Source organism: Mastacembelus armatus, chromosome 16, assembly GCF_900324485.2.
Source record: "Mastacembelus armatus chromosome 16, fMasArm1.2, whole genome shotgun sequence".
Lineage (NCBI taxonomy): Eukaryota > Metazoa > Chordata > Actinopteri > Synbranchiformes > Mastacembelidae > Mastacembelus > Mastacembelus armatus.
The window spans coordinates 21915420-21938823 of NC_046648.1; the positions used below are offsets into that span (position 1 = coordinate 21915420).

General features: G+C 40.3%; 1 protein-coding gene across 2 annotated transcripts in view; it reads right to left on the bottom strand.

The window, feature by feature from the left end:
- rftn1b (raftlin, lipid raft linker 1b) overlaps window positions 1-20817 on the bottom strand; it is an 87488-nt gene extending 66671 nt beyond the window's left edge. The window contains exons 1-2 of one of the 2 annotated variants that reach the window (XM_026316965.1): window positions 20326-20817; window positions 10932-11107 (exon numbers count right to left, since the gene is read on the bottom strand). In XM_026316965.1, coding sequence (XP_026172750.1) covers window positions 10932-11079 — 148 coding nt within the window. In that variant the 5' untranslated portion in view covers window positions 11080-11107; window positions 20326-20817. The remainder of the gene's footprint in view (window positions 1-10931; window positions 11108-20325) is intronic. The other variant, XM_026316964.1, reaches the window with a different exon arrangement.
- Between the last annotated feature and the right edge of the window lie 2587 nt (window positions 20818-23404).

A 23404-nucleotide genomic window follows, 5' to 3' on the forward strand; every position in this document is an offset into this window, starting at 1 on the left:
CATGTAGTTCTAATGGAAATGTAGTTTTTTTAAAATAATGACCTAAAGCAATTACAATACCTCATCAACTGATACATTGTCTGTCAGGAATTGTGTTGCGAAAACAAATGCAATGTGACATGGTGCACTGAAACTGCAAATGAAGATGCTGCTGTTTGTGGTCTTTCTATTTGAAACCAAATAATTTACATCGGACAGAGACTGTAGTCAGGCATCACCTCAGACTACATAAAGTCTTGTTAATGTTGGCACCAAAACTTGACTGCACCAACTAAGACTTTAGTAAAGTTCAACTGGACTGAGATGTAATGGCTTTCATAGCTTAAGAATTCAACTTTTCATTTGTCAGCAGAAGATCAGAATATTTCGTATTTTCCCAAACTGATTTAGCACATTTAAGACTAAACATACTAACATTTTTTGTAGACATTTAATACATAAATATGACACTGAAATTTCTTGGCATGTGTAGACAGTTTTACTGGCAGTGGTCCCTCAATAACCTCCATCACTATGGATGTGGATTACATCAATAGTCTGTATCTTCTGCTTATATCCAGTTCTCCAGCATGGCTACAAGAAGTTAATTTTAGCTTTACACACTAACAAAATAATTTATCATATAATGTTAATTTAGACTTTGAGCTGGAGGAATATGGATGGATGGTTCTGGAAAATTGAGAGTTTCACTGGGCTGCACTGGAGGGCCACGGGGAACCAGAGACCAAGCATTTGCTAATAGAAACACAGTGCTAATCCATCAACCAGTCTCTTCAGAAGTAATTAAGTCAAATTATAGACGGCCCCCACACCCACACCTTAATCTCCCTCCAGATGGAAACCCTGCTGAGCAACAGGTGGCCTCTCTTTATACAAACCTGCATCCCACCCCTGTCATTTGAGTCTTTGGAAACAATGGTGGACCAAAAGAGCCAGACATCCGCGTGAAATATGAGACACATGTGAAATTATGACAGAGTGAGCATACACATGAGATATCTATTTCATAATTAACCACCTACTGTGCTACTGTGACACCTGTCTCTGTCTTTTGTTTATGATTATAACAATAAACCAACTAAAGGAAGCAGCAGTGAGATCGCACACAAATGAGTGCCTTACAATATCATAGTTCAAAACGTTCAAGTCATCATTTACATGTGAAGCAAAGCAAAAAAACAACTGCAAATGTTACTGAGAACTTTTTTTTTTTTAATTCCCGGAAATTAAGGGGGCATAACTAGAATCTCACTTTAACTACCTCAGAGATAGTTATCTCAACTGTGCTTTATCAGATTTGTGTAGCAGCATTTTCTGCGGTAAGATACATGACTTTTTAGTGCATGTGTGTATAAAGCCCAGATAAAATTTATAAAATTTTAAAAAATGTGTTATTTTTGAGTTATTTTGTGATGAGAATCTACCTGACACATACTTTTGGTATAACTGCAATATAGGTGACCAGTGCACAGCAGGGGACTGCTGTGTTTACACAGATCATCACACAGTATAAACTCTACCTAATCATGGCGCTATCATCACAGAAGAATAGCAAATTAGACGTCCATGCTGCAGTTAGGGACAGTGAACTCTGATTGCTTCTTCTTCATCTCTCATCCATGACTGCAAATTTGGACAAATCACTCTCTGCATCCGATGTGGATGTAAGTGCAATCAAACTGTAGCATGCACACAAATCGACCCCAATCAGCATCCTATTTTTGAATGCCATTCCTTGATGTGATATGTTGAAAACACAAGTAGGTTTAAAGCACCTCCATTTCTGTTTGGCAATGGCTTCAGGCAAATTGGAAGTCCATGCCTGCAAGAATGAAATCACATTAAAGGTCTGCAAGGCCACTGTATGTACAGCTAGATGAAGCATGACTCACAGTGCTTTGTAAAGATGCTGCTCCCTCCAATTTGGCTTTGCTCAACAAATATTTTCAATGCCCTTCTCACCCAATTTGTCAAATACACTTAAATAAAGAAGCTGTTTATTTTTCACTTATTGATGCTGCAATGCTGTAGGCCTCACTAGAGAGAGGATTTCTAAGTAAAGAGGCTCTAGCATAGGGGCGGTTCAGCAGAAAAGACACACTGCCTGTGCCAATTCATTCTAACAAGAGTAAACTTCAAATATGCTTTTGAAAAATGTCCAGCATCTAACTCCTCACACTTCTACTCAGAGGGGTTCATACAGCTTCAGAAGGTTTAGAAGTCTCAGCTAAAACCAGTTAACAGGAGTGGGATTAGATTTGGCACAAGGTGAAAGACAAACAAAAAAACAAAAAAGGACATTTTGGATATTTCTAAGTCCCTGTTTTATGGCTTCTGGTCTATGCATGAGAGCGAAACTAAGCAAAGATTTTAAAGGAAATATAATATGGTTTAGTGAAAGAGGAAAGGCATTCTGTAATCTGCAATAAATGCAAGAATATGGCATATTTAGTTATTGCTGCCTATGTTGGACTATAACAAAGATTCTTAGTTTTCCTCCACTGCTTTTTTAAATTTGTCACATCATGCAAAGCTGTCTTGTGTTGCCTCCAGTCTGCATGGTTAATTTTCTTTGCACATACTAAACCTTTATTTTTTCTTGTCAGTGATTATTTTGAAAATCACAAAGTGGTTACTATTAATATCATGCTTTATGTTTGCTTACAAAGATGCTGTGTTTTTAAGGACAGAAAAGCTTTAGTTTTTTATAACCTACTGAATTTCACATAGATATATGTTTCCCAGAATGAATTTATGACATTTTTAACCAAATATCTAACACACTCCACACAGTTTTGCAGAAGGAGCAGTTTATAACAGCGGAGGAGGCAACTAAGAATTTCATTATAAAGCTGACAAATGAAAATTATTGCAGTATTTTCACAAGAAGAAGTCTGAAAACACTGTGTGTGCTTTGTAATATTATTGTGTGAATTCCCACAGTTGGGAGAAAACTCATAACTCATATTTTGATGATTGTTTGTTTGTTACACTTCGGCTGAGTGATCACATGGTTCTTTTATGAGTTGAGAAAATCGTCTGACCCCTTGAGCATAAATGAATGAATGTCAAGCGTGCATTTCCCTAAAGCTAAAACAAACCTGTTTATATTTCAGGTCACCAAACAGTGGCAGTATCTGAGTTTGCACACTTGAATTATGTGCATCTTTCTAAGTGTTTGCCCACTAACAGACATCTGAGATCTGATGCTGAATCTAAAAACAACTTTTGCTTTGACAACGTGCTGTAAACGCCCACTGTGCAGGAAGTGAGGTCAAGGCTGAGCACTTCCTGCATATTCCATTTGTGTAGCTTCACAGGCTTCTTAGCCAAGTGTCTAACAATAGCAATGACTACGTGTAAGATCCTCTATTTCTCTCCACACTCATACAGTAAATACATTTGTTCCCTCTTTGGGAGGGGCTATCAGAGCTGGGCTGAAGGCCGGCGGAGGTGTTTTGTTAAATTTAGATTGTTTGCTCCTCTGCTGTGGAGACCCTGATTGCATTTCAACACAATCAATACTGGCATATTGGATCCGAGCGAGAGGGCAGTAAGAGCCAATAAAGCTTTGAGGAGGCGCTCGGGCGCGTTGTCTGTCAGGCAGGCTGGAAAACAGCAGAGAGCACATTAGAAGAGGCAATAAGCACACAAGCTGGATGAAACCCAGCAATGTACCACACACCTAAACACAAAACAAACCAACACAGGCCCAGACACAGAGGTTCTGAGGCTTAAAAACATGTCACCCAACTATATGTGTACATACCCAACCACACAGTCTCTATCTCTTTCTCCATCTTTCTCCCGTCATTTCCTCTCTCTTGTAGACATTCATACTTACTTATACTCATCTAATGACGCACACAGTTTCCCCACCCACATGTATCCGTCTCAAAAATAAAACCAGAGAACCTCAGAATGTGTTATTTTCCTGAAGCACTAAGACCGTTGATAACAAAGTTGTTTAGAAATTACTGTAATCTCAGAAACCTTGAGGGATTTTAATTAAAATTTAAATGCCCCTGAGGATTTACCAAACATCACTCTAAATATACTGTCGGCTGCACGCCCGGCACTGTACGCCTGCTTCTTATTTCAGTTTTTCTGTTATTCCCTGGCCTTCTGACCCTACACCTTATATTCCTAACCTCCAATCTCATACACTAAGAACCGGCATCCTGCTGAGAAACCTGTAGCACTCTCATTGTGCAGGCCTGAACAACCAGAGTCAAATCATGAGGAGAATATTTCTTTGAGTGAGCGAAATTGCATTTGCCTCAACACCATACACAGCCACCACGTACAGGAAACTGAGTTATTAACACCTTCAGACAGATGAAATAGTCTGCACTGGGTATGAAGCATTAAGAGAAAAGCTAATCTTAGACATAGAGCACTGCAGAGCGAGAGGCAGGGAGCAGGGGGAAAGAGGAAGGAACTGAGCTGAAATCTGTGTTTCCTGTTGGTGAAAACTTTGTCAGCAGTTGCCGCTGTTTGAAGCTTAATGAATCGAACCTGCTGAGCTCTGGCTCTGTCACGTGCCTAAAATGCTGCTCTGACATCTTTGTCTCAGCAAACGATGGCTTGGCATTTTGCTGCCTGAGTGGTTCGCAACAATACAAGTTGCACCCACTTTGTATGCTTCTAACTGTGGATGGTGGCAGATACAAGAAGCAGCAACACAAGTCTGAATTTGTACTGTCGGCTGGGATGGCAGCTGATGCATATTTCATGCACATTTCTAAAAGATTCCACAATTTACCAGTAATCACATTGAATACCTTCATCAGGAGCACTCAGTGTGCAGTGACAGGCCTTCTCCAAAGGAAGTCTGGATTATTAATTCAGTATTTTCCAATACATAATCACCACTTGCCCGTTTTGATTTCTCAGACCATCAGAAACACATTTCCCATTAGACCCACTTTGCCCTGCATCTAATTTACAATCATGTTTTGATTTGAACTGTGCAGCCACACCCTGGCCAGCGTGAATATAATGGAAATATAATGTAAAAACCAGATGACCGTGAATTCAGCCTTCAATGTCATTCTCCCCTTCAATAACTACGATTCAATTCCACTTTTCAAGCTGAGGAGCCAGGGGATAAATCCTGGCTCCCCCACCATCCAAGGACTAATCTCCCCTCGGAAAGCCACTCCATCGCGCAGCGTTTCTGCTGACCTCTCCTGCAGCTCGGTCTTATTTCTGAGTGGAGTGATGGGGGCCAAGGCTGCTCCTGCATGTCACTCACCTACCGCCACTGCTACAGCTCATATTAACAAGGGGACCCAGGGCTCTGGGGGTTTTGCATATAAATAATGTGTCTAGTTCCCAAGATGATATCAAACGGTGTGTGTCAGGGGCTTTGTGTGTGTGTGTGTGTGTGTGTGTGTGTGTGTGTGTGCAGGCCTCATGTCTGCTCACCGTTTTTTGATGTCAACAGCAACATCTTTATATTTCCAGGACTCTGCCGAGAAGACGCAACTTATTGAACATGTTTTCAAATTTTCATTTGTCCTGACATTTCTAACATTTCAAATAAGATCTGTGCCACACATCCCTGAGTGTGTTGGGCTTTGCAGTAAAATGGCTTATTTCCACACCATCTAACACAGCAACAGTGACGTGGTTTCTCAGTTCCCTGTGGGGTCATGATCTCAATATCAAACAGGCACTCCGTTTTGTTTTTCTACAGCTCTTTCAGGGGTGAATGAATAGCAGCACAGTGACCATGAAACACAATGCATCCTCCAAAACAATACAGCAACATAAGACAAAAGCTCACTGGTGCTGATGTTTAGTACAGAGGAGGTTTATTACCTACAGCCTAGCACCAATTTACTCTTCCTTTAATTATTGTCTCTGCAGTGAAAGGTGTTATTTTTGTACATTGGGTAGCTGGTAGCCTTCAAGGCCATTGTGTGGAAGTTGCAGGGAACTGTGATCTAACACCCTGCATGAAATTATTACAAGCATTATTCACAGTGCAGTAGTCAGAGTGAACTTAACAACATGAGGACACACTATTTCCCAAGAAGAGAGATGAAGAAAAAGCAAAAAGTCAGTTTTCATTATGTCCCCAGTTAAAAATCATGATGCTGAAAAATGCGGGACATGTTTCTCCTGCTTTTAGTACATTATTTTTAAAGACATGTTGTTTTTAAGGACAGAAGAAAATGGTTCTTAATTAGAAATGTTTTTTTTAAGTCATTTCAGTGTTACTCCTGCTGTCACTGTGACAAATCTATCTGATGCTGCTTACTAATTTACAGGATTAATAAAACATGGATAATTGTACTGTACCCAGTTATAACACAATGCAAATACCATATTACATCTATATTGTGTTCAAGTCAGTAAATATCTCAGTTAAAATGTATGTTATTGTTCCAGATTCCACAATCAGAAGTCCAGAAGAACAGAAACATAAAAATGTTATACTATGATGAATTTTGGCCACTGTGTCAATTACATTGTCACTTACAGGACAATGACACACTAAATTGTTAATTTTCTGTTTCTGAGCGAGAGTGAAATGAGGCCACAAACAGGAACCAGCAAATCTTGCCTGGTAAACCATCTTGACTTTTTGTTTGCCCTTTTGTGACAAGCTAAAACATGGTGCAATAGTGAAGAACAGTGAAGAACACTCCTACAGTCTGTGTGTTAATATTAGGTAACAGCCACCATAAGCTACAGGTGAGACTACATTTACACTGCTGTGGCACTGCATATACACTGTGTGCAAACATATGTGCTGGTGTTAAGAGATGGACATGTGTAGCTGTTGTATTTATAGAGTCTTTACGTAATGTTAACGGGTCATTTGACCTCACCTTCCGTCTCCAAAGACACGGAAAGACTTGTAGCTCTGCTGACACATAGTCATGATTTGGCTGATGTGCATGTACTTAAATCAGCATTATAAATGTGTTGTGAGGAAGAAAATGTATGTTAAATACCCCTCAAACATATGCACAGTGTGTTTTGGTGAGGAAAAGTAAACACTAGTTTTGGTTGTTACTCTACAGGGTACATTAAAGAAAAAAGGAAAGTTTTCTAGTTCTTTTTTTTTTTAACTGTTTTTGAGAAAATATGTATAATGTCCCAAACACTGCTAGAACTATAGTACTCTGATTTCAGTTCTGAGCAAATTGTCAAGTAAAAAAATGATCACTGATCTTTGTTACAAGTCACACTGTATCTGTATTTATGTGCATGCCCTACAGCTCTACCACAGACTATTTTCATATTCATAATCTGTCTTAAATATTTTACAGGCTTCCTGCAGAAAAAGGCCAGATACATGAATCATTACCTACACTTACATGCCCGGTACAAGGTAATTACATCCATGAATAACATGCTAACCCTTCAACCCAAAAACCTGCTGAGGCAGTGAAATGATTCAGCCACTGGGGCCACACTTCCAAAGTCTGATTTCTCAAACTTAATGTGCTCCTATGGGAAACAGGCAGGCGCACACATAGAAACAATGACTGACAGTGACAGACAGTGCAGGAGAAAATTGATTAAGTATCAACCCCCACCATTAAAGAACATCCTTGAAGATAATAATGTGGCCACAAGCCAAAGATGCATACACTTTCAGTTCCATAAAAGGGAGGCCACCTCCCGCCTCCTGTCTCCCCCTCAGCCGCACCCTCGTATCAGGACACATATGAGGGATGATGGAAAAGCTCGCCTGGCTCCCAGATGCCCACATTCCCCAGCGCCTTCATCCATCCAGTCTAGTCAGCCTGATAAACTAATGGAGACTAATCAAATGTCAGTGCAAACATACTGCACACTACATCTCCCAGATTCCCGTAACACGCCCCCGCCACCACCATTGTCGCCAAACTCCCCTCCCTCTTTTTCCAACTATAACTGTCATGAGCAGAAAAACAGAATTACTATGTATAGCACTCTGACTCCTCCCTGGTCTAGTGCACACACATATACACAAAAAGATTAATCTAATCCTAATTTGATACCAGATTTTAAACTAACCTTGAGTTTAACCCTAGTTAACAGAGTGGCCTCTAAACAGCTATTGGCTGCTCAAAAATGTAAAACTTGGCAGCTGACATTAGACTTCATTTTGTAAATCAATATATATTTGTCAGCTTCTTGTTTCTGGCAGAAGGACAGTGCTCACTCTGTTTATAGACAATCTAATAGTAAGGTTAACCCCAGTGTAAGCACAGTATTGTCATTTAAACACCATAACCCCGTTATCTTACTAATAGTCTAATAATGGCAGTGGATTACTTGTTTAAATGATTCTGGTTTTAGTCTAGTTTCATTCTGTTTTTAATCTGTGTGTAAGCTGCAAAATGTCATGGGAGTAAACTGGAAGCAAAGCAGTGTATTTTAAAAATGAGTGATGTGCATAAATTTGAGGGAGAGGAATGGGCTCTGTTTTTTGGAAGAATTAGCAAAATGACTTTCCTGTTGTAACTAACAGCCCTGGGAATAGTGGTTCTGTTAAGGTGCTCTGTAAATTCATTAGTATTCTTCTTCTTTTCCTTTGGGCTGCTCCCTTCAGGGGTCTCCACAGCCAATCATCTGCCTCCATTTAACCCTATCCTCTGTATCCTCCACACCCACACCACCTATCCTCATGTCCTCCTTCACTACATGAATTCATTAGTATTACACATGTAATTTAGATACTCAAGGTAATTTGTGTGGATGGAAACAAATCTTTGTCTCATCAGACAAGCCTGACATTTATGTAAGAGTGGAGCCATGACAATTTGTCCACAGTGATAGGGAGTTAATATATAAAATATATATAAAGGACTTTTTACAATTTACTTATTTAAATGTACAATGATATTTATAACAAATAATAATGCATCTGTTTGCTTAGCAGTCATGAAACAACCCAATATTATTCATTTGGCATCATGAAGTATCATTGATCCCAGTCCTACTTTGGTCGCCACCCCAATTATTTTCATTCATCCAATTAACATTTGCATATTCCTGTTTTTGCTAGTTGCCTGTTGTTTTGGCCTTACCTGTGTTCTGGACCTTTTCTTTCTCTGGACTCTTATTCTTGCCTGTTTCATTGGACTATTGTACTGCTTCAACTGCCTGTGAGGTTTTGGCCGCTGACTGGATTTTGACTCAGCCTCTCATTCTCCCTGTTCGGTCCTGACACTATTGGATTTAAAGTAAGACTTTTATTTGTTTTGTTTTTTTTTGTAGTTGTGAAGCCTAGCTGCCTGCCTGTGGCTGCATTTGGGTTGTCAGTCTCAGCTTTTTTTTTTTACCATTTTAGCTCTGACTTTGGTCTCCACCATCTTATAAAGTATCTGGCTCTGCTCAACAATGTCTAGGTCCATCTGCTGTTCTCAGCTGCCTGCTATGGCTGAAAATTACACTATACAAGTGAACTAAACCTAAAACAGTAAAATTACAGACAGGACAAGACAATGAGCTGAAACTTGCTCTGATGTTCTGTAAAGGGAGCTGCAGATTCATGTGATAATTCTCTTTACGCTCATCACTTCGAAGGACCTCTTTCATTATCACATTGTCTTCACATTGTCACTTGACACACTGCTATTTCAATAATTGTGCAGCAGCATATAAAGTTGCTTTAAATATGTTATGTGGAATTAGATTTAAAATTTTGTTTTTGCCAATGTTTATGAATGAATTGACCCTAAACAAACCTGACCTAACTCCACCCTATCCTAATTTAATGTGACCCTTTCCCAATCTAACCTCATTCAAACTAGTTTAACCAAACCTAATCTACTACTGGTATACGGTCTGAAAACATAGATGCAAACACACACAGAGGAGTTTGAACCATTGGTTTAGGTCTCTCTCAGGAAGCGACACCCACCTCCCATCTCATAAACACCTCAGACTTAGACAGACAGGAAGTAAAGGAGGCGGGTCAACCAGGCTTTTCTGTGTGTGTGAATGTGTATGTACACCACAGCACAGGGAGTCTCAGCTTCGGTCAGATACTGTTTGAAGTCAGTATCTCACCTACTGAAATATCCTGAAACTAAGTGAAACAGAGTTTTGTGAGGACCTGTGACCTTGAACACTTTACCCAGAAGACCACACTTTACTTTGTTTGCATTCCCTTCCAGTGGGCTGGACTCAGTGCCATACATAATTGATGAGCGCCAGCAGGATGTTCGCCGTGGATTGGAATGGAAAATTCTATATCATTAGTACAACGAGAAAGCATGACTGACTAATTGTCAGAAAAGAAATTACAGTGGCTGCTGCTATACAGGGAACAAGCGCTAATTAACACTCCATCATCACAAGAAAATCCTGATGAAAATCACAGCCAGTTATTCCATATACATGAATGATATATTTCTTTTTGCATCTGAATGCTTAATGTTTTTTGCTTGGGATATAGAGGTCTAATGGCATTTTTTGAAGGCACATAGGCAGATTCATCATACAAGAGGTATAATTATTTAGAAAAGAACAGTACACACAGCACACAGTTGTCAAATGCAATGCAGATCAGCTGTTTGGAAGGCCAGTGATTTGCCACCTCATCACACCTTATCACGCAGGTGTATGATGCCAGAAAACACCAAAAGCTTTGAGGTATTCCTGTGATTTCAACAGTGCATGTTGCACTGGTAAGATGCAACAAGTTAGACTTTTATGACCCCACGTCATAAAATGGCCACATCTACAAAAAGAAGTGGTGGTAATTAATGATCAGTTGCTAAGTTGGAAATTCTGTCTTTTACTGCATAACATAGTAGCTTGTACTCTTTTTTTATTTTTTAATTTAAAGGACTGGAGGACGTGCTACATGTAGACAAATAGATTAGTTGCATTACTTACAGGTTGGAAATAAAAAATAATATAAATCACACGTTTGTTGAAGTCACTTTTAAGTAAATGGGTAGAAATCCATGACTTACCATCTTTTCCAATCAGGAAGTCCAGGTAGCGATAGTTATAGGCCACGCCCACCTTGGTTTCCACCTGTGGTCTTTTCAGGGTGGAGTAAATCTTGCCTGGACTGTTGTCCTCTGGCGTTGGTTTCATTTTACGCAGCCCGCAGCCCATGGCTCCACACTTCGACAGTGCACAGACCCTGTCAACCAGACAAAACAGTCTGAGACAGTGTTTCATTGACACTTAAGTGGATCTGTGTGGCCAGTGATTGAGTAAGTGCACACTGGTTATTGTGGATGTGTGGTGTTAAAAATAGGAGGCTAGGAGTTATTGATTGGTTTATTATCATGTTTTGTTACTTTAATTTCTATCTGTGCATGTGTCTGTCTGTCTGTCTGTCTGCATGCCTGGAATAGTAGAGAAAGTACACTGTATATAATTTGCAAAGGTATTAGCTGTGAGATAAAAATATACATGATTCGCATGGTATTAGATGATCTACAAGAAACAACAGAAGAAACACTAGTGCCCTGGACTGGTGACCTGTCCAGGGTGTACCCAAAGAGAGCTGGGATAGGCTCCAGCAGATCCCTGTGACCCTAAAGAGGAATAAGCGGGTATAGATAAAGGATGAATGAATGAATGAAGAATGTGCTGGACAAGCATCTGTAAAATAATAAATGAACACAAGTAAATGAGGTTGAATCTTCAGGGGTTCCCTCTCCCTCATTCCTGGAGTGACCATATTAACAAGGTCAGGAAGAGGAGGCGTTAAAGACACTGCCTCACTGTTTGTGAAAGTATTGCCGTCTCTCCAATGGCTGTGTCTGGAAGCAGGTGACATCCTATTGTGTGGCACTGATTAAAATCAAGGCTGCATGCATGGAAGAATGGATGGATAGACGGATGGTGGTGGTGCCCTCTTCATTATGCTCCCTTCTAATTACAGAACATTGCAGGGCCTCGGCCAGAGACAAGGAGCTGGCCGTCGCTTAAGAGACAGTAGGACAGGAAGTCAGGAAGGGGTGGGGTGGGGGGGTTGGAATGTAGGAAAGAGTGGGAGGCAAAATAGGAAATGAGCAGACGGCAACTCCATTAATGAGGTGAACTGCAAGAATGGAAAGGGTGAGAATCAATCAAGAGAGAAAGAGGAAATGGGGGTGGCTGGGTTGAAGATTATTTTTCAAAACAGGGGTGGGGGGCATTGGGCAGTGCATGGCAAGTAGAGTCTGGAGAGAGAAAGTGCATGTAATTAGAGTCCACTGAATAGAAAAGGGGTGATCAACATACAATGAGGGAAAGGGAGGGAGAAAGTGAGAGATGAAGCAGGAGATTCATTATGGTTGTCATGAAAGCCAGTGTTTCCAGTAGCACTTACATGAATGTCTTTGTTGGGCTTTATGAATCCCAGTGTCCATCACAATCATATCTCTACAAGCTTCATAACGGTTCCCAGAAACGGACCAAAGGCTGATATACTTGTGATTAATACCAAAACATTTTGGGTTCTGCACACTGTGGTTCAAGCTTCGGAAGTGGTCTGTACGTGCTGGCGATGTACTGAAGAGGTGTTCCTTTGCCTCTCCTGATGTGCCAAGCAGGACTGATGGTTTCTTCCATTTTTAAGAACATGAAACCAAACACAATCTGCAGAAGCTGGCATAAGCTAAGTCCCTATAAATGTTTGAGTCCCCCTTAAATTGTCACTCAGGACTACGAAGCACTGTGCTGCAGTTTATCACACAGCATCACAAATGGATTTGCCATCAAAGAAAACAGGGTAAAAAAAACTTGAATTTTTCCAAGTCTTAGATTTCCGCTGTTGCCTACAGTTACTTGTAAATAGCTTTTATCATTTCTCCTTCTACCCTGGAGAGAGAATGAACAACAAGAGGGAATGCGCGGCTCTGTCATGTAGTCTACAAGAGATGAAGAAGAGTTATTCAGAACAATAGGTTGGAAGGGTTTGAGGGAGGGGCGTGGAAGGAAAACAAAGTGGGTGAGGAAAAAAAATCTAGGGGCTTGTATTTGCATAGCTCCTTGAGACCAATGAGGAGGCAATGTAAGGCGAAGGCAAACAGAAATATTTTTAGAGCTGAACTGACGGGAAATGTGTGATGTTTATGATTTTTTTGAGTCACTGTTTCTTGCCTCCAGCCTCTCCTCGGAGGCTGGAGTTATGGGCAGTTGCAGCCCCTATATGCCCTGCCTGAACTCCTCTAAACCCTGTTATTTTATTTTGGAGATTGACAGGCGGGGAGTCAGGGAAGCTTGACAGGGCAGACATATACTGGGTAGCTATGGAAAAAACAGGAAGCAGACCATTGATTTCCCTTTTGCTGAATTAGCAACGATCCTCTTGCCATTTATTCTATCTTTTGTCTTTTGCTAATGGCATTTTGAGGTTTTATTCGATAAAGAGGTTTTATTTGCTAAGATTCCCTCCTCATAAGCTGGGATTGATGTTCAGTTATTTTGTTGAAGCTGGGATGCACTTAGCTTTGGCCCTTATACCCAAAACATCCCACAGCACTTTATAATATGCTGAATGCGAAAGACAACATCGCGGTGCTTGTCTTTTACTGCTATCTTTTCTCTCTGTCAGTCAACAGCGGTTGATCAGTCCAAGGTTTGCTTTATTTTGCCCAAATTGATCACTGGTGTCATTCCCTGTTGCTTCTCCAAGCATTTGGTAATATATTAAAGCAGAAATACATTTTGTGACCACTGTGTGAGGAAGAATTTATTATGGATATTGTCTAGGCCCACTGGTGCTTATTTACACTTCCAAAAGACACGGAGCAGCAATTATTTAGCAAGAATTTTTTTGACCATGTAACTACTCGACCAAGTAACCAATAATTGTTCTCCTTCTAGCATAGTTTTGGTCATCTTCAATGCCCAAAAGCTTTTGTTGCTGAAAAACAATCCTAAGACAATGTTAGAATGTTTAGGCTTAATGAAGAAAAATGTCTGAATCCTAAACAGCTGAACTAGCTGCTAACTTTGTCTGTCAGGAGTTTGGAGTTCAGCAGGTGGTGTACAGTTTATTAAAAGTTTTTTGAATTAGGGCAAGAGTTTCAGGCTGTAAAACCAAAACAATGCCCTAAAAGAGCCTAAAAGGCCTTGAAGCATTGCTAACTTGTGAGTGTTTGTGAAAACAAACAACAGGCACCACATTATGTCGTAATTATTGCACTTAAAATTGTGCTTTTTCTTCTCATGCCTTTTTACAGGCACATATAGTTAATTAACATTATCGATGCTTGTACAAAACTCTCCTTGCACTTATATCTTTCGATCAGGAAGTGTATTGCTGTGTGACTTTCCTTGATGCTGTCTGACTGAGGTTTTCACCATTTTACAAGACCATGTTACAAGGCTTTGATAGCAACATCAATGAGATCAAACCCAGCAGCACGGGAAGCTTCAGTGTGGATTAATGGAGGAAGACATTAATTAGGACACTGTATTCTTGTGTTCTTCTATGTGTAGTCTCCCTCTCACAGTGTCTCTTGTGCTTTATCCATACCCTCTTTGTGTTTTTCTGACTTTTGATCTTTTTAATCTAACAAATAAAGTAGAGCAGTAGGCTGCATTTGGTGGTGGGTACTGCAGGTCCAGTATCATCTACAGTTATTTGTGAGGAGTAGAGTCAAGGACTCTTCGAGATGGAGAGAGACCATCACATAAAAGACAAGACAAGATTGATCTCACAGAAGAAAAACAGCAGCAGCTGGTTTTGGCTGAAATACTATAAATTATCCATACTTGCGTTTTTCTGACTAGTAACCTCCTGTGGTCGTGTTCTTTTGTGAAAAATGCCAGAATTGGCCAGTCTTTGAAATAGTATATGCATAAGTGCAGAAACATGGTTGGAACATTCTGCTGCAATAAAGGGGGAGGTGGTTCAGTGGGTCTATAAAGTTTATAAGTTAAATAGAAAAAGACATTCTGACTTTTACATTTTAGGGGGATTTCATATCTGTACATTCAGTTTTATTGGAACAAGAAGAAGAACAACATTAAGATGAAGTTAATTCTGTAACCTGTAGTGACTAAAGAGTCCTCTCAAGAGAGAGAGACCTACAGTGTAAAGCTGCACTGTACTTGACATCTGGTTCAAATTGATTTGAACATGAGCGTCTCCACCAACAATCTATAGCAACATTTTGGTGTATTTTGGTCAAAATGGACATAACAAGCACACAAACCGATAGAGAAGAAGTTAGTTTTGCTGCACAAAGTGGCTCGGAAAGCTTCTATAGACACTTCTATGCATAATGGAACTGGTCTGCTGTTGAAATTCTGTTGTGAATCTCATCTCACCGTATCTGTCATCTGCCAACAGAGTAAACTAGAAACTTTCATGAGTCACTATCTGACATGCAGTGACAGTAAAATTTGATGTTGAAAATGCAGCAGCAGCTTTAGTTCAGGAAGGGCCCTAAAGTGTCACTTGTCACTGCCTGGATTCATTGGCAATCCCTCAAACAGCAGAGCCTTTTCAGCTAAATCTAACTATCTAGCCATTTACTGTAAATACTCAGTTCCTATGTCTGACTGAAATGCAGGTTTTTGGTGGCGTGTTCCTTTGAATCTCTCTTTAATAACAATTTCATGCTACTGGTATGTCCAGCATGCTTTGAATCAGACTAGATAACTGTTTTAGGATCATAAGTTCAGAGGAAAGTTTTGTTACAGCCACAAGGATCGGAGAGTCTAAATAATATTAGAAATTTTGGATTATGTTCACATAAACCCTAAACCATCAAAGGTAAAAACATCAGCACTTGATAGAGGATGCTACATGTCTGTAATAACACCAGGACAGAGAGTACTGAACAGTGTAGCTTGCACAGAGCACAGATTACGGCTATAAAGTTGAAAATAAATGACTTTAGAAGAGACTGTTGGTGAATTTTATAGCTATGGAGGTAAACAAGTTACAAGGATTCAGGTTCCCCTGCTGCTATGACGGTAAATTTTTATGGGAGTTTCCAGGGAGTAAATAATAAATGAACAAAGGTTTTAACTTTTAGCAACTGCTGTAGTTGATGCTCCTTTCTCCTAAAATATGGAAATAAAACCTAGAAACATACTTTATATTTTTCATAAAGACCAATAAAAGAAATGCTGAATGAAAAATTGCATGTTTTGCAATTAATATAAGTGGTCCCTGAAATATTTCTACATTGAAGAAAAGCTTGAAATTTGACATATTTTGGAGATGTCTCCACTTCTAAGCTCTTATGTTCCCGAAGGTGGAACAGCTTTTTCATCTTGCTAAATTTGTTATATTTGCTTTAAATGCCTAAAGAATAATACCTCATGGCAAGCATGCAGGGAAAAAATGGAAGAGGAGGGGCAAAGCGGAGAGAACAGGCAAGTAACAATAGTGTCTGGAATCCACCACCATATCAAGGCTCTGGGTGGCTCTGCAGCTCGCTACGCCCCCTGCCAACCTTGTCTCCATATAGTCTCAAGGCCCAGTTATAGTCCATAATCACACACACACACACACACACACAAAAACACACACACATTTATCGACTGAGCTATTGCCATGGGAACGAAGCCTCTATGACTATTCCCTTCTCAGGAGAATAATAGGCACCAATCTTCCTCAGCCTCTCCCTCTTTCATTGTCAGGTTCTCTTTCTTCTCTTCATGGCCAGTGTAAGTTCCCATCTTTCTTCATCATCCCTCTGTCACAAGCACTGGCTCCATCTTTCCTCTCGTCCATGTCCAGGAGCAAAAACTCATGTCTTCCTCTTCCCGTCCTTTTCCCTCTGCACGTCTTTAACAGTCATAAGTTTGATTTGTTATTCGTAACCCATCCAGGCTGGGATTTGTACAGTCGTCGCGGTGTTCTTACAAGTGAAAAGTAAAACATCTCAACCCAACTTTCACTAACACAGATTGTTTTCAAGATGAAGCCAAAGTAACATGATGTCATTTTAAGAAAGAAGGAGACCAAAAAATAGAAAATTCTTTAGTTGCCCCAGCCCCCCTTTGCTATTTTTCTCTAAGACACAGAGGGTTTTGAAGAGATTTCCCGTGAGTGACTCATTGCATTCTGTGAACTTGCTCCAGGCAGGTCATTTTTTATTAAAGCCAGCCGAAGCCAAGTTCTTAGGTTTTCAGACACCCTATCGACATGTCCATGTTGAACATTACCCAATCAATACTGCTGCAATTTTCTTGACCGCCCATTACAACAGGACTCAATTTGCCTTATAGAAATATCATAGGGGGGTGGGTTTTTTTTCCTTTTTATTCGGTCCGAGGCTTAACTACTGCACAACTGGCTAAATATTGGCTGTTGTGTTTTCCATATTACCTTGAGTATTTGTCCTAATATGCTGTCTCAGGTCTCAGGCAGTGTCGCACGCTTAAATAACCTTGTATCTTAAAAAGCATGATCATTGTCACCTCACAGAGAAGTGAGAAAAAATTATCTTTGCCTGAGATCTCATAGCCAAACATTTTCTGAGGGAAAAGATGTGAAACTTGCAGTAGAGTCTGCAAGATCAAGATGATGCTCTGTCATGGGAACTGCAAAACTCACAGTTTATCTACCAGCATGTCATTCAACCACATGTGCTGTCCAGTCTATAATATTACTGCCAGTATATGATCTCTGTTCACCAAACAACAACAGATTTTATATACAGAATGCACCAAACTATAACAAAATTGCAGAAATTCATTTCTAAAAATTTGGATTGCTCTGTTAACACAAAACTTACACTGTAACTTGCCATTATCTCATTTTCAATGTGTGTGTGTGTGGGTGTGTGTGTGTGCGTATGTTTCATCATTATGCTATGTAGCTTGTGCAGTTTTTCTCTGGCATCCAGAAATGGAATGAAATGAAGGTAGAATGAAATTAAGATGGTTTAAAAATAACTACCTTTCAATTACATGTACCCTAAATTTTGCAGAATATGAAATATCCTGATATTGAGTCAAGTCTGTCTGCGGATGTTTTCTGTATATACTGAGTGGAAAGGATTACACATTATGGCCAATGCTTGCCAATTACCTTAATCAAATTTTACACCGCACAGGGGGATTGAACATGCCCAGATCAGATAGCAAACATAAGTTGATTAAAATACATGTTTGCTAAAAGACTGCAGTGAAAGAAAATCAACCCCGACTCAAACAGTCAACAAACTGGTGGTTGAGGATTTAGTAAGTAAATGTGAAACTAACAATCATAATGGCTGCTACTGTATATTGTAACAGACAGGACTATGTTTCTCTGCTCCACAGACAAGACAATGGTCATGGCCAGTTTTAAAGGGTTCCTTAGTGTTAGTTAACCATGCCGATTATTCTGTTTTAAGGGCTGAAGTTTAAGGTATCCCCAGGTAAATGCTAATAAGTCATTAAAAAAGCTCACACCTCTGCAGGTGTAAATGTTAGTGTGTCATCCATAAAGGTTAATGGCTCAAACATTGTAAAAACACATAAATTCTGTAGCATAAATGTTAATAAAGTCATTAATAAAGAGTGTGAATTTTTCAATTCTAATAAGCCTTCACTAAAGGTTACTAAGACATTTGCAATGTATTAATAAATCATTAGTAAACACTTTTAAGACAATCCTGACATGCAGTTTCAGCATTTTTCAAGGATATCTTAATATAAATCCTGTGGTTATGTTCATACATTGAAAAGGTAGTGGACTCTGTGATCTTTCCTCCTGCCTGTACTGGCCATGAACTGGTTCCTTCCTAGCATGACTACAATAGAAGGAATGAGGAACTCCAGCATTCTGCAAAGCCATTTGTTACCCTCCTACAATGTGTGCCTTATTAGAAAGTGGTGCCTAATTTTTAATGCTGTGGGCACCACAAATGAATTTTAGTTTCCTCACCTTTTGCCCTGAGTAATGACTCCTACATCATAGTGTAGCTAAACCACAATCACTTCCACATTTCCAACAGCCACATAGAGTTTCTCCACAGAATTGTTTCCTGTGTGTGTTTTAGAGTACATCCATATGTGTGCACCTATGTTTGTGCTCACATCATCTGTATGTGCAGCAGGTCCTGTATGTATACTCACATATCTGTATATTAAGTTTTTATATTAAGTAAGTATATTAAGTTTAGTGTTTGCTGTATTTTATTTGTAGCATTGTTTATCTGAATGTTTTCTGTGTACGTGTGTGTGTGCGTGCGTGCGTGCGTGTGTGTGTGTGTGTGTGTGTGTGTGCGTGTGTGTGCGCGCGCGCTCATGTGTACATGTGTGTTGTAGGTGCATTTGTGGGGACTGAAACTTGTTTACACACACACATTGTGAGGACTCAGTTTTCTTTATGGAAATGTTAATCATTGAATTTTAGAATGATGATGCGGTTTAGAGTTAGGGTTAGCTAAAGTTTCTAGTCTAGGTCTCAAGGAAATTATTACAAGTCAATTTAATATTCCCACAAGAAATAAGCATCTGTATGTGTGTGTGTGTGTGTGTGAGAGAGAGAGAGATGGAAGACGCAGACTGAGACAGAGAACTCCTGACCCACCAACAATGTAGATTTAACACAGGCTGACGGTCCACAACTCTCCAGCTGGAACTAATTAACAGCAGTTCAGTTGGATTGAGCTCCCTCACTCACTTTCTTTCTCTCTGTCTCACACACACACACACTCTTTTCTTCTCTTCCCCTCGGCTCTTCCTCTCTCTCATGCCCTCGTCTTCCTCCTCCCTGACATCCACTCGCCCTTCCTACACCTCCTGCCATCCCTCAACTTGTTTTTCCCTTTAAACCTCCTCCTCTCATACTCTCATGCAGGCTTGGAAGAACTCATGAACGAGAGCACATACTCTAAGCATGTAAACATTCACTTGTTCAGACAGACACAGATAAATCTGCTGCACAGAAGTACACAGAGTTGAACCCACACTTCTCACATACTGTACTGTAGCTCACAAATCACACACTCCCTGGTCTCTTGACTCACAAGTGGGAGTGGTGTAATATTGTATACCAAGCACATCTTGAAACACTGATTGGATTGTGATTGGATCCAGGTAGACATTTTTGGCATTTCAACCCCACTCTGTACCACTGACCACACGTGACTTCAAAACAGCCAGACCTGTTCATGTGTCTGATGAAGGACTAGAGTGTGTGTGTGTGTGTGTGTGAGCATGTTAATATGCAAATGTGCACCTAGTAGCAGTAAATTTAGAGCTTGATTTTGAACCCATTGCTTAGAAGCCAAACTTGTGGCTTGCAGCATTGTCTACTGAATAAACTTTCTGTGGTAAACAGTTGCCACAATGCAGTCCAAGTTTACAGTCCAGGGTATCAACCATGAGTACAGTCATACATCTGTTAAGAAGTTCAAATCTATAAAGATATGTAGTCTTCGGTCTTACACAAACAGAGAGCAATCTTACCTGTTTCACGATCTACTGAAAAAGTTTACTGCTTGGATGCAAATGCAGCAGCTGGACCAAAGCTTCCAGCAGAGAATCGCATTCTACTTGCAAGAAGACCAGCCCAAAGAGAGGATGGAGGACGGAATCAGATGATCAGATGAGCTGACTGGCTTAAAGGACTCTCAATCCTCTGGCAGGCAGCAGAGAGACCGAAGTGTCTGTCAGCTCTACAGGCTCAGCAGCAGCGGTAGCAGTTCCAGCGGTTTGCTTCGCCTTCCCCCTCACCACCAAACGGAGCTCAAACACACTTGTACGCTCGGTGTGTTTAGGTCATGCTCAAAGTATGCCTGTATACCAATGTTCTGCAAGCTCAGGGAAACCACATCCTGTTACATATTTACCTCCCTCCCCTATCTCTCCCTCCCTCTTCTCTCTTTTTAGTCTATCTTTCTATGTGGTGTTCTCTGTCTCTTTTCCTGTGTCTTTCGCTCGCTCCCCAGTGATTGTCTGAAGCAACTGAGCGCTCTGACCCAGCGTCTGTTCAGCACAGCCTCTCTGCCTCACTGTCTGTGTCTCCGGCAGCCGTACCAGTTCCACTCGACTGACTGAAGAATCCATCTGAGGGGAGAGGGAGGAAAGAGGGGAGGGGTGGGAGAGGAAAAGACAAGGAGGAAGGGGGTGTCATGGGGGAGATGGGGAGGGGGCTCACTGGGAAATACCAGAGTTAGAGAGAGGGAGGTGGAGAATGAGCAAGGATGGTAGGTGTTGTTTAGGGAGTGAAGTATTCAGGAAAGATGGGTGCACAGAATCAGTAATGCATAGGTTCTTTCATAGACAGAAGTATGTGCCATATAGTCAATGTAAAGGTGTTTTGTGAGCTGGTGATAAGTTTAAATGACAAAGGGTAAAAGCCACTGTAGTTGTTTTGAATGTATATGAGGTGTGTGTGTATGTGTGTGTGTGTGTGTCTGCCTCAGCATCCCCTCTACTGTAATGATCATGCATTTTGTAATAAATCCAGGTTGGGATCTTTTACAAAATGTTTGTTTGAGGGATCACCACTCTGGGGAAACAACAGACCTCTGATTCATAAAATATAGTTTGCACCGCAACAACTACCACTACTACTTGAACAACAAAAAGTACAGCAGAGATCCATGTAGGTGCGGCGTGTCCTTGCAGGAGGTGAACACAAATCTGCAACACTGCTGACATCAGGGAGAAAGTTTCCATCACTGTCTGTCTGCACCATTAAATATCTGCAATGCTTAAAATCTCTTGACGGTTACTGTAAATGAATTTGTGGAGGTGGACAGAAAAAGTTTTCTGCTGACTGTGTCGTATAGGATCTGATGTTTTGATTGTTGAATCTTTCTTTTAGGTTTATGCACAAAAAAGCATCTCAGTCTTCAGGCTAAGCTAAGATGGATAACATGTTAAGCCTGTTAGACATTAGCATGTTATCATTGCTGCTGTGAGCATATTAGCATTATCAAGCTGGCATTTAGCACACAGCACCATTGTGTCTAACATGTCTAACATTACGGCTGCAATTATAACCGGAGACTAGACTAACACACAGATGATGATGCAATACATCTATCTGTACTAAAATGTTTAACAAAGCCCCTGTGACAAAAATCTTTCCTTTGTCCCATTCTGCATGTTGCAGAAGGGAAGGTAAATGCCTGCGTTAAAGTGCAAATAAAATAACACGTCGAAAATATATTCACTGACAAGCTGAGAAAAGCCCAGATGAATAAAAAGAGAGACAAAGGAACATTTGCTTTTTGTTGAGTTTTCTTAAAAAACCGCTGACATGTTCCCCATCCTGTGATTAGACTTACTAGTCCTAGACTTTCTAGTGCAAATGATCACGACATTGGCCTCTTCTCAAAGTCATTTTTAGCCTAATAGGGGATTCACATGCTCATTTGCTAGGCTTGTAACCACCTTCTCAAGGAGAGCTCTCATTGTGTCGCTCAGACATTGCTGGAAGAATCTAACTCAAGGCTGCAAATTAATGTCTCTTTTAAAGATGGAGTTTTTCTGCCTCTGTTTGCTGTCACATCAGGAATCTCTGAACCCCCATTAGACTTTAATTATCCTTCCTGAAAGCACAAGTAGAACCTGCCAACATGTATCTAGATCTGGGCAATGTGTGTCTGATTTTGGAAGGACGTTTTTCAGCATTAGACCGCCTTTACATGAAAAAAGGTTGAATGCTGGAAGGGAAATAGGCCATTCTGGCAAATCATATCTTTGAAACACCCATGGAGAGACCTGAGGTTAGAATTAAAGAACAAAGGAAAGTGAAACTGTTGGCTGGGTGCTTGGCTGGTTTTCCCTGCTCTTAAAACTGAATGAAATCAAACAGATGCCAAAATGCTGAAGCCATCCTGACTGGCGCTGAGGATTGATTGACACTAATGATCACCCACAGTGTAACTGCAAACATGCTTTAGCTTTGGGTAATAGCTAAATACATGCTAAGAAGTAAAAAAACAAAAAAACATATACAACAATAAAAATTTTAAAAAAGATGGCATTCACAATGTCATGCAGTTCTTACACTTGAGCAGGTTAATTGTTTAGGTGCAAATTAGTTGTGGTTCGTGTCCCAAAACATGGTGAAACCTACCTTACTGCCATAAAGAGCATGTTGCTGAATGTCTGGAGAATAATGGGGTCACTGAAATGAGACACATAATGTGAGACAGGCAGCCAAGCATAGTGTTTGTGCAAGCTGGTGTTTGTGGGCAAATCAGTCTGACATGAGCGGTTGAGGACTCAGACAGACAGCTGATTGGACAAAGAGTGACCATAACGAAACACCTCACTGAGGTAGCCAACAGTAAATGAGTCTCTGAATTTTGTATTTAATTAATAACATTGTTCAATCACTGGGTCTCTTATCTTCAGGGTTTGAAAGAGCACAGCTGTGTTCTGTCCTTGGACCGGAGCTGTTTCCACAGCTTCGAAGAAGTGACAGTGCCCTCCAGTGTCAAATGAGGGAAGTGTATTTTGTCCTTTAATGACAAGTAAAATGGTAAAGAAAAAAAAAGTGAAAATAGGGTCATGGTGATTTATTTATTTA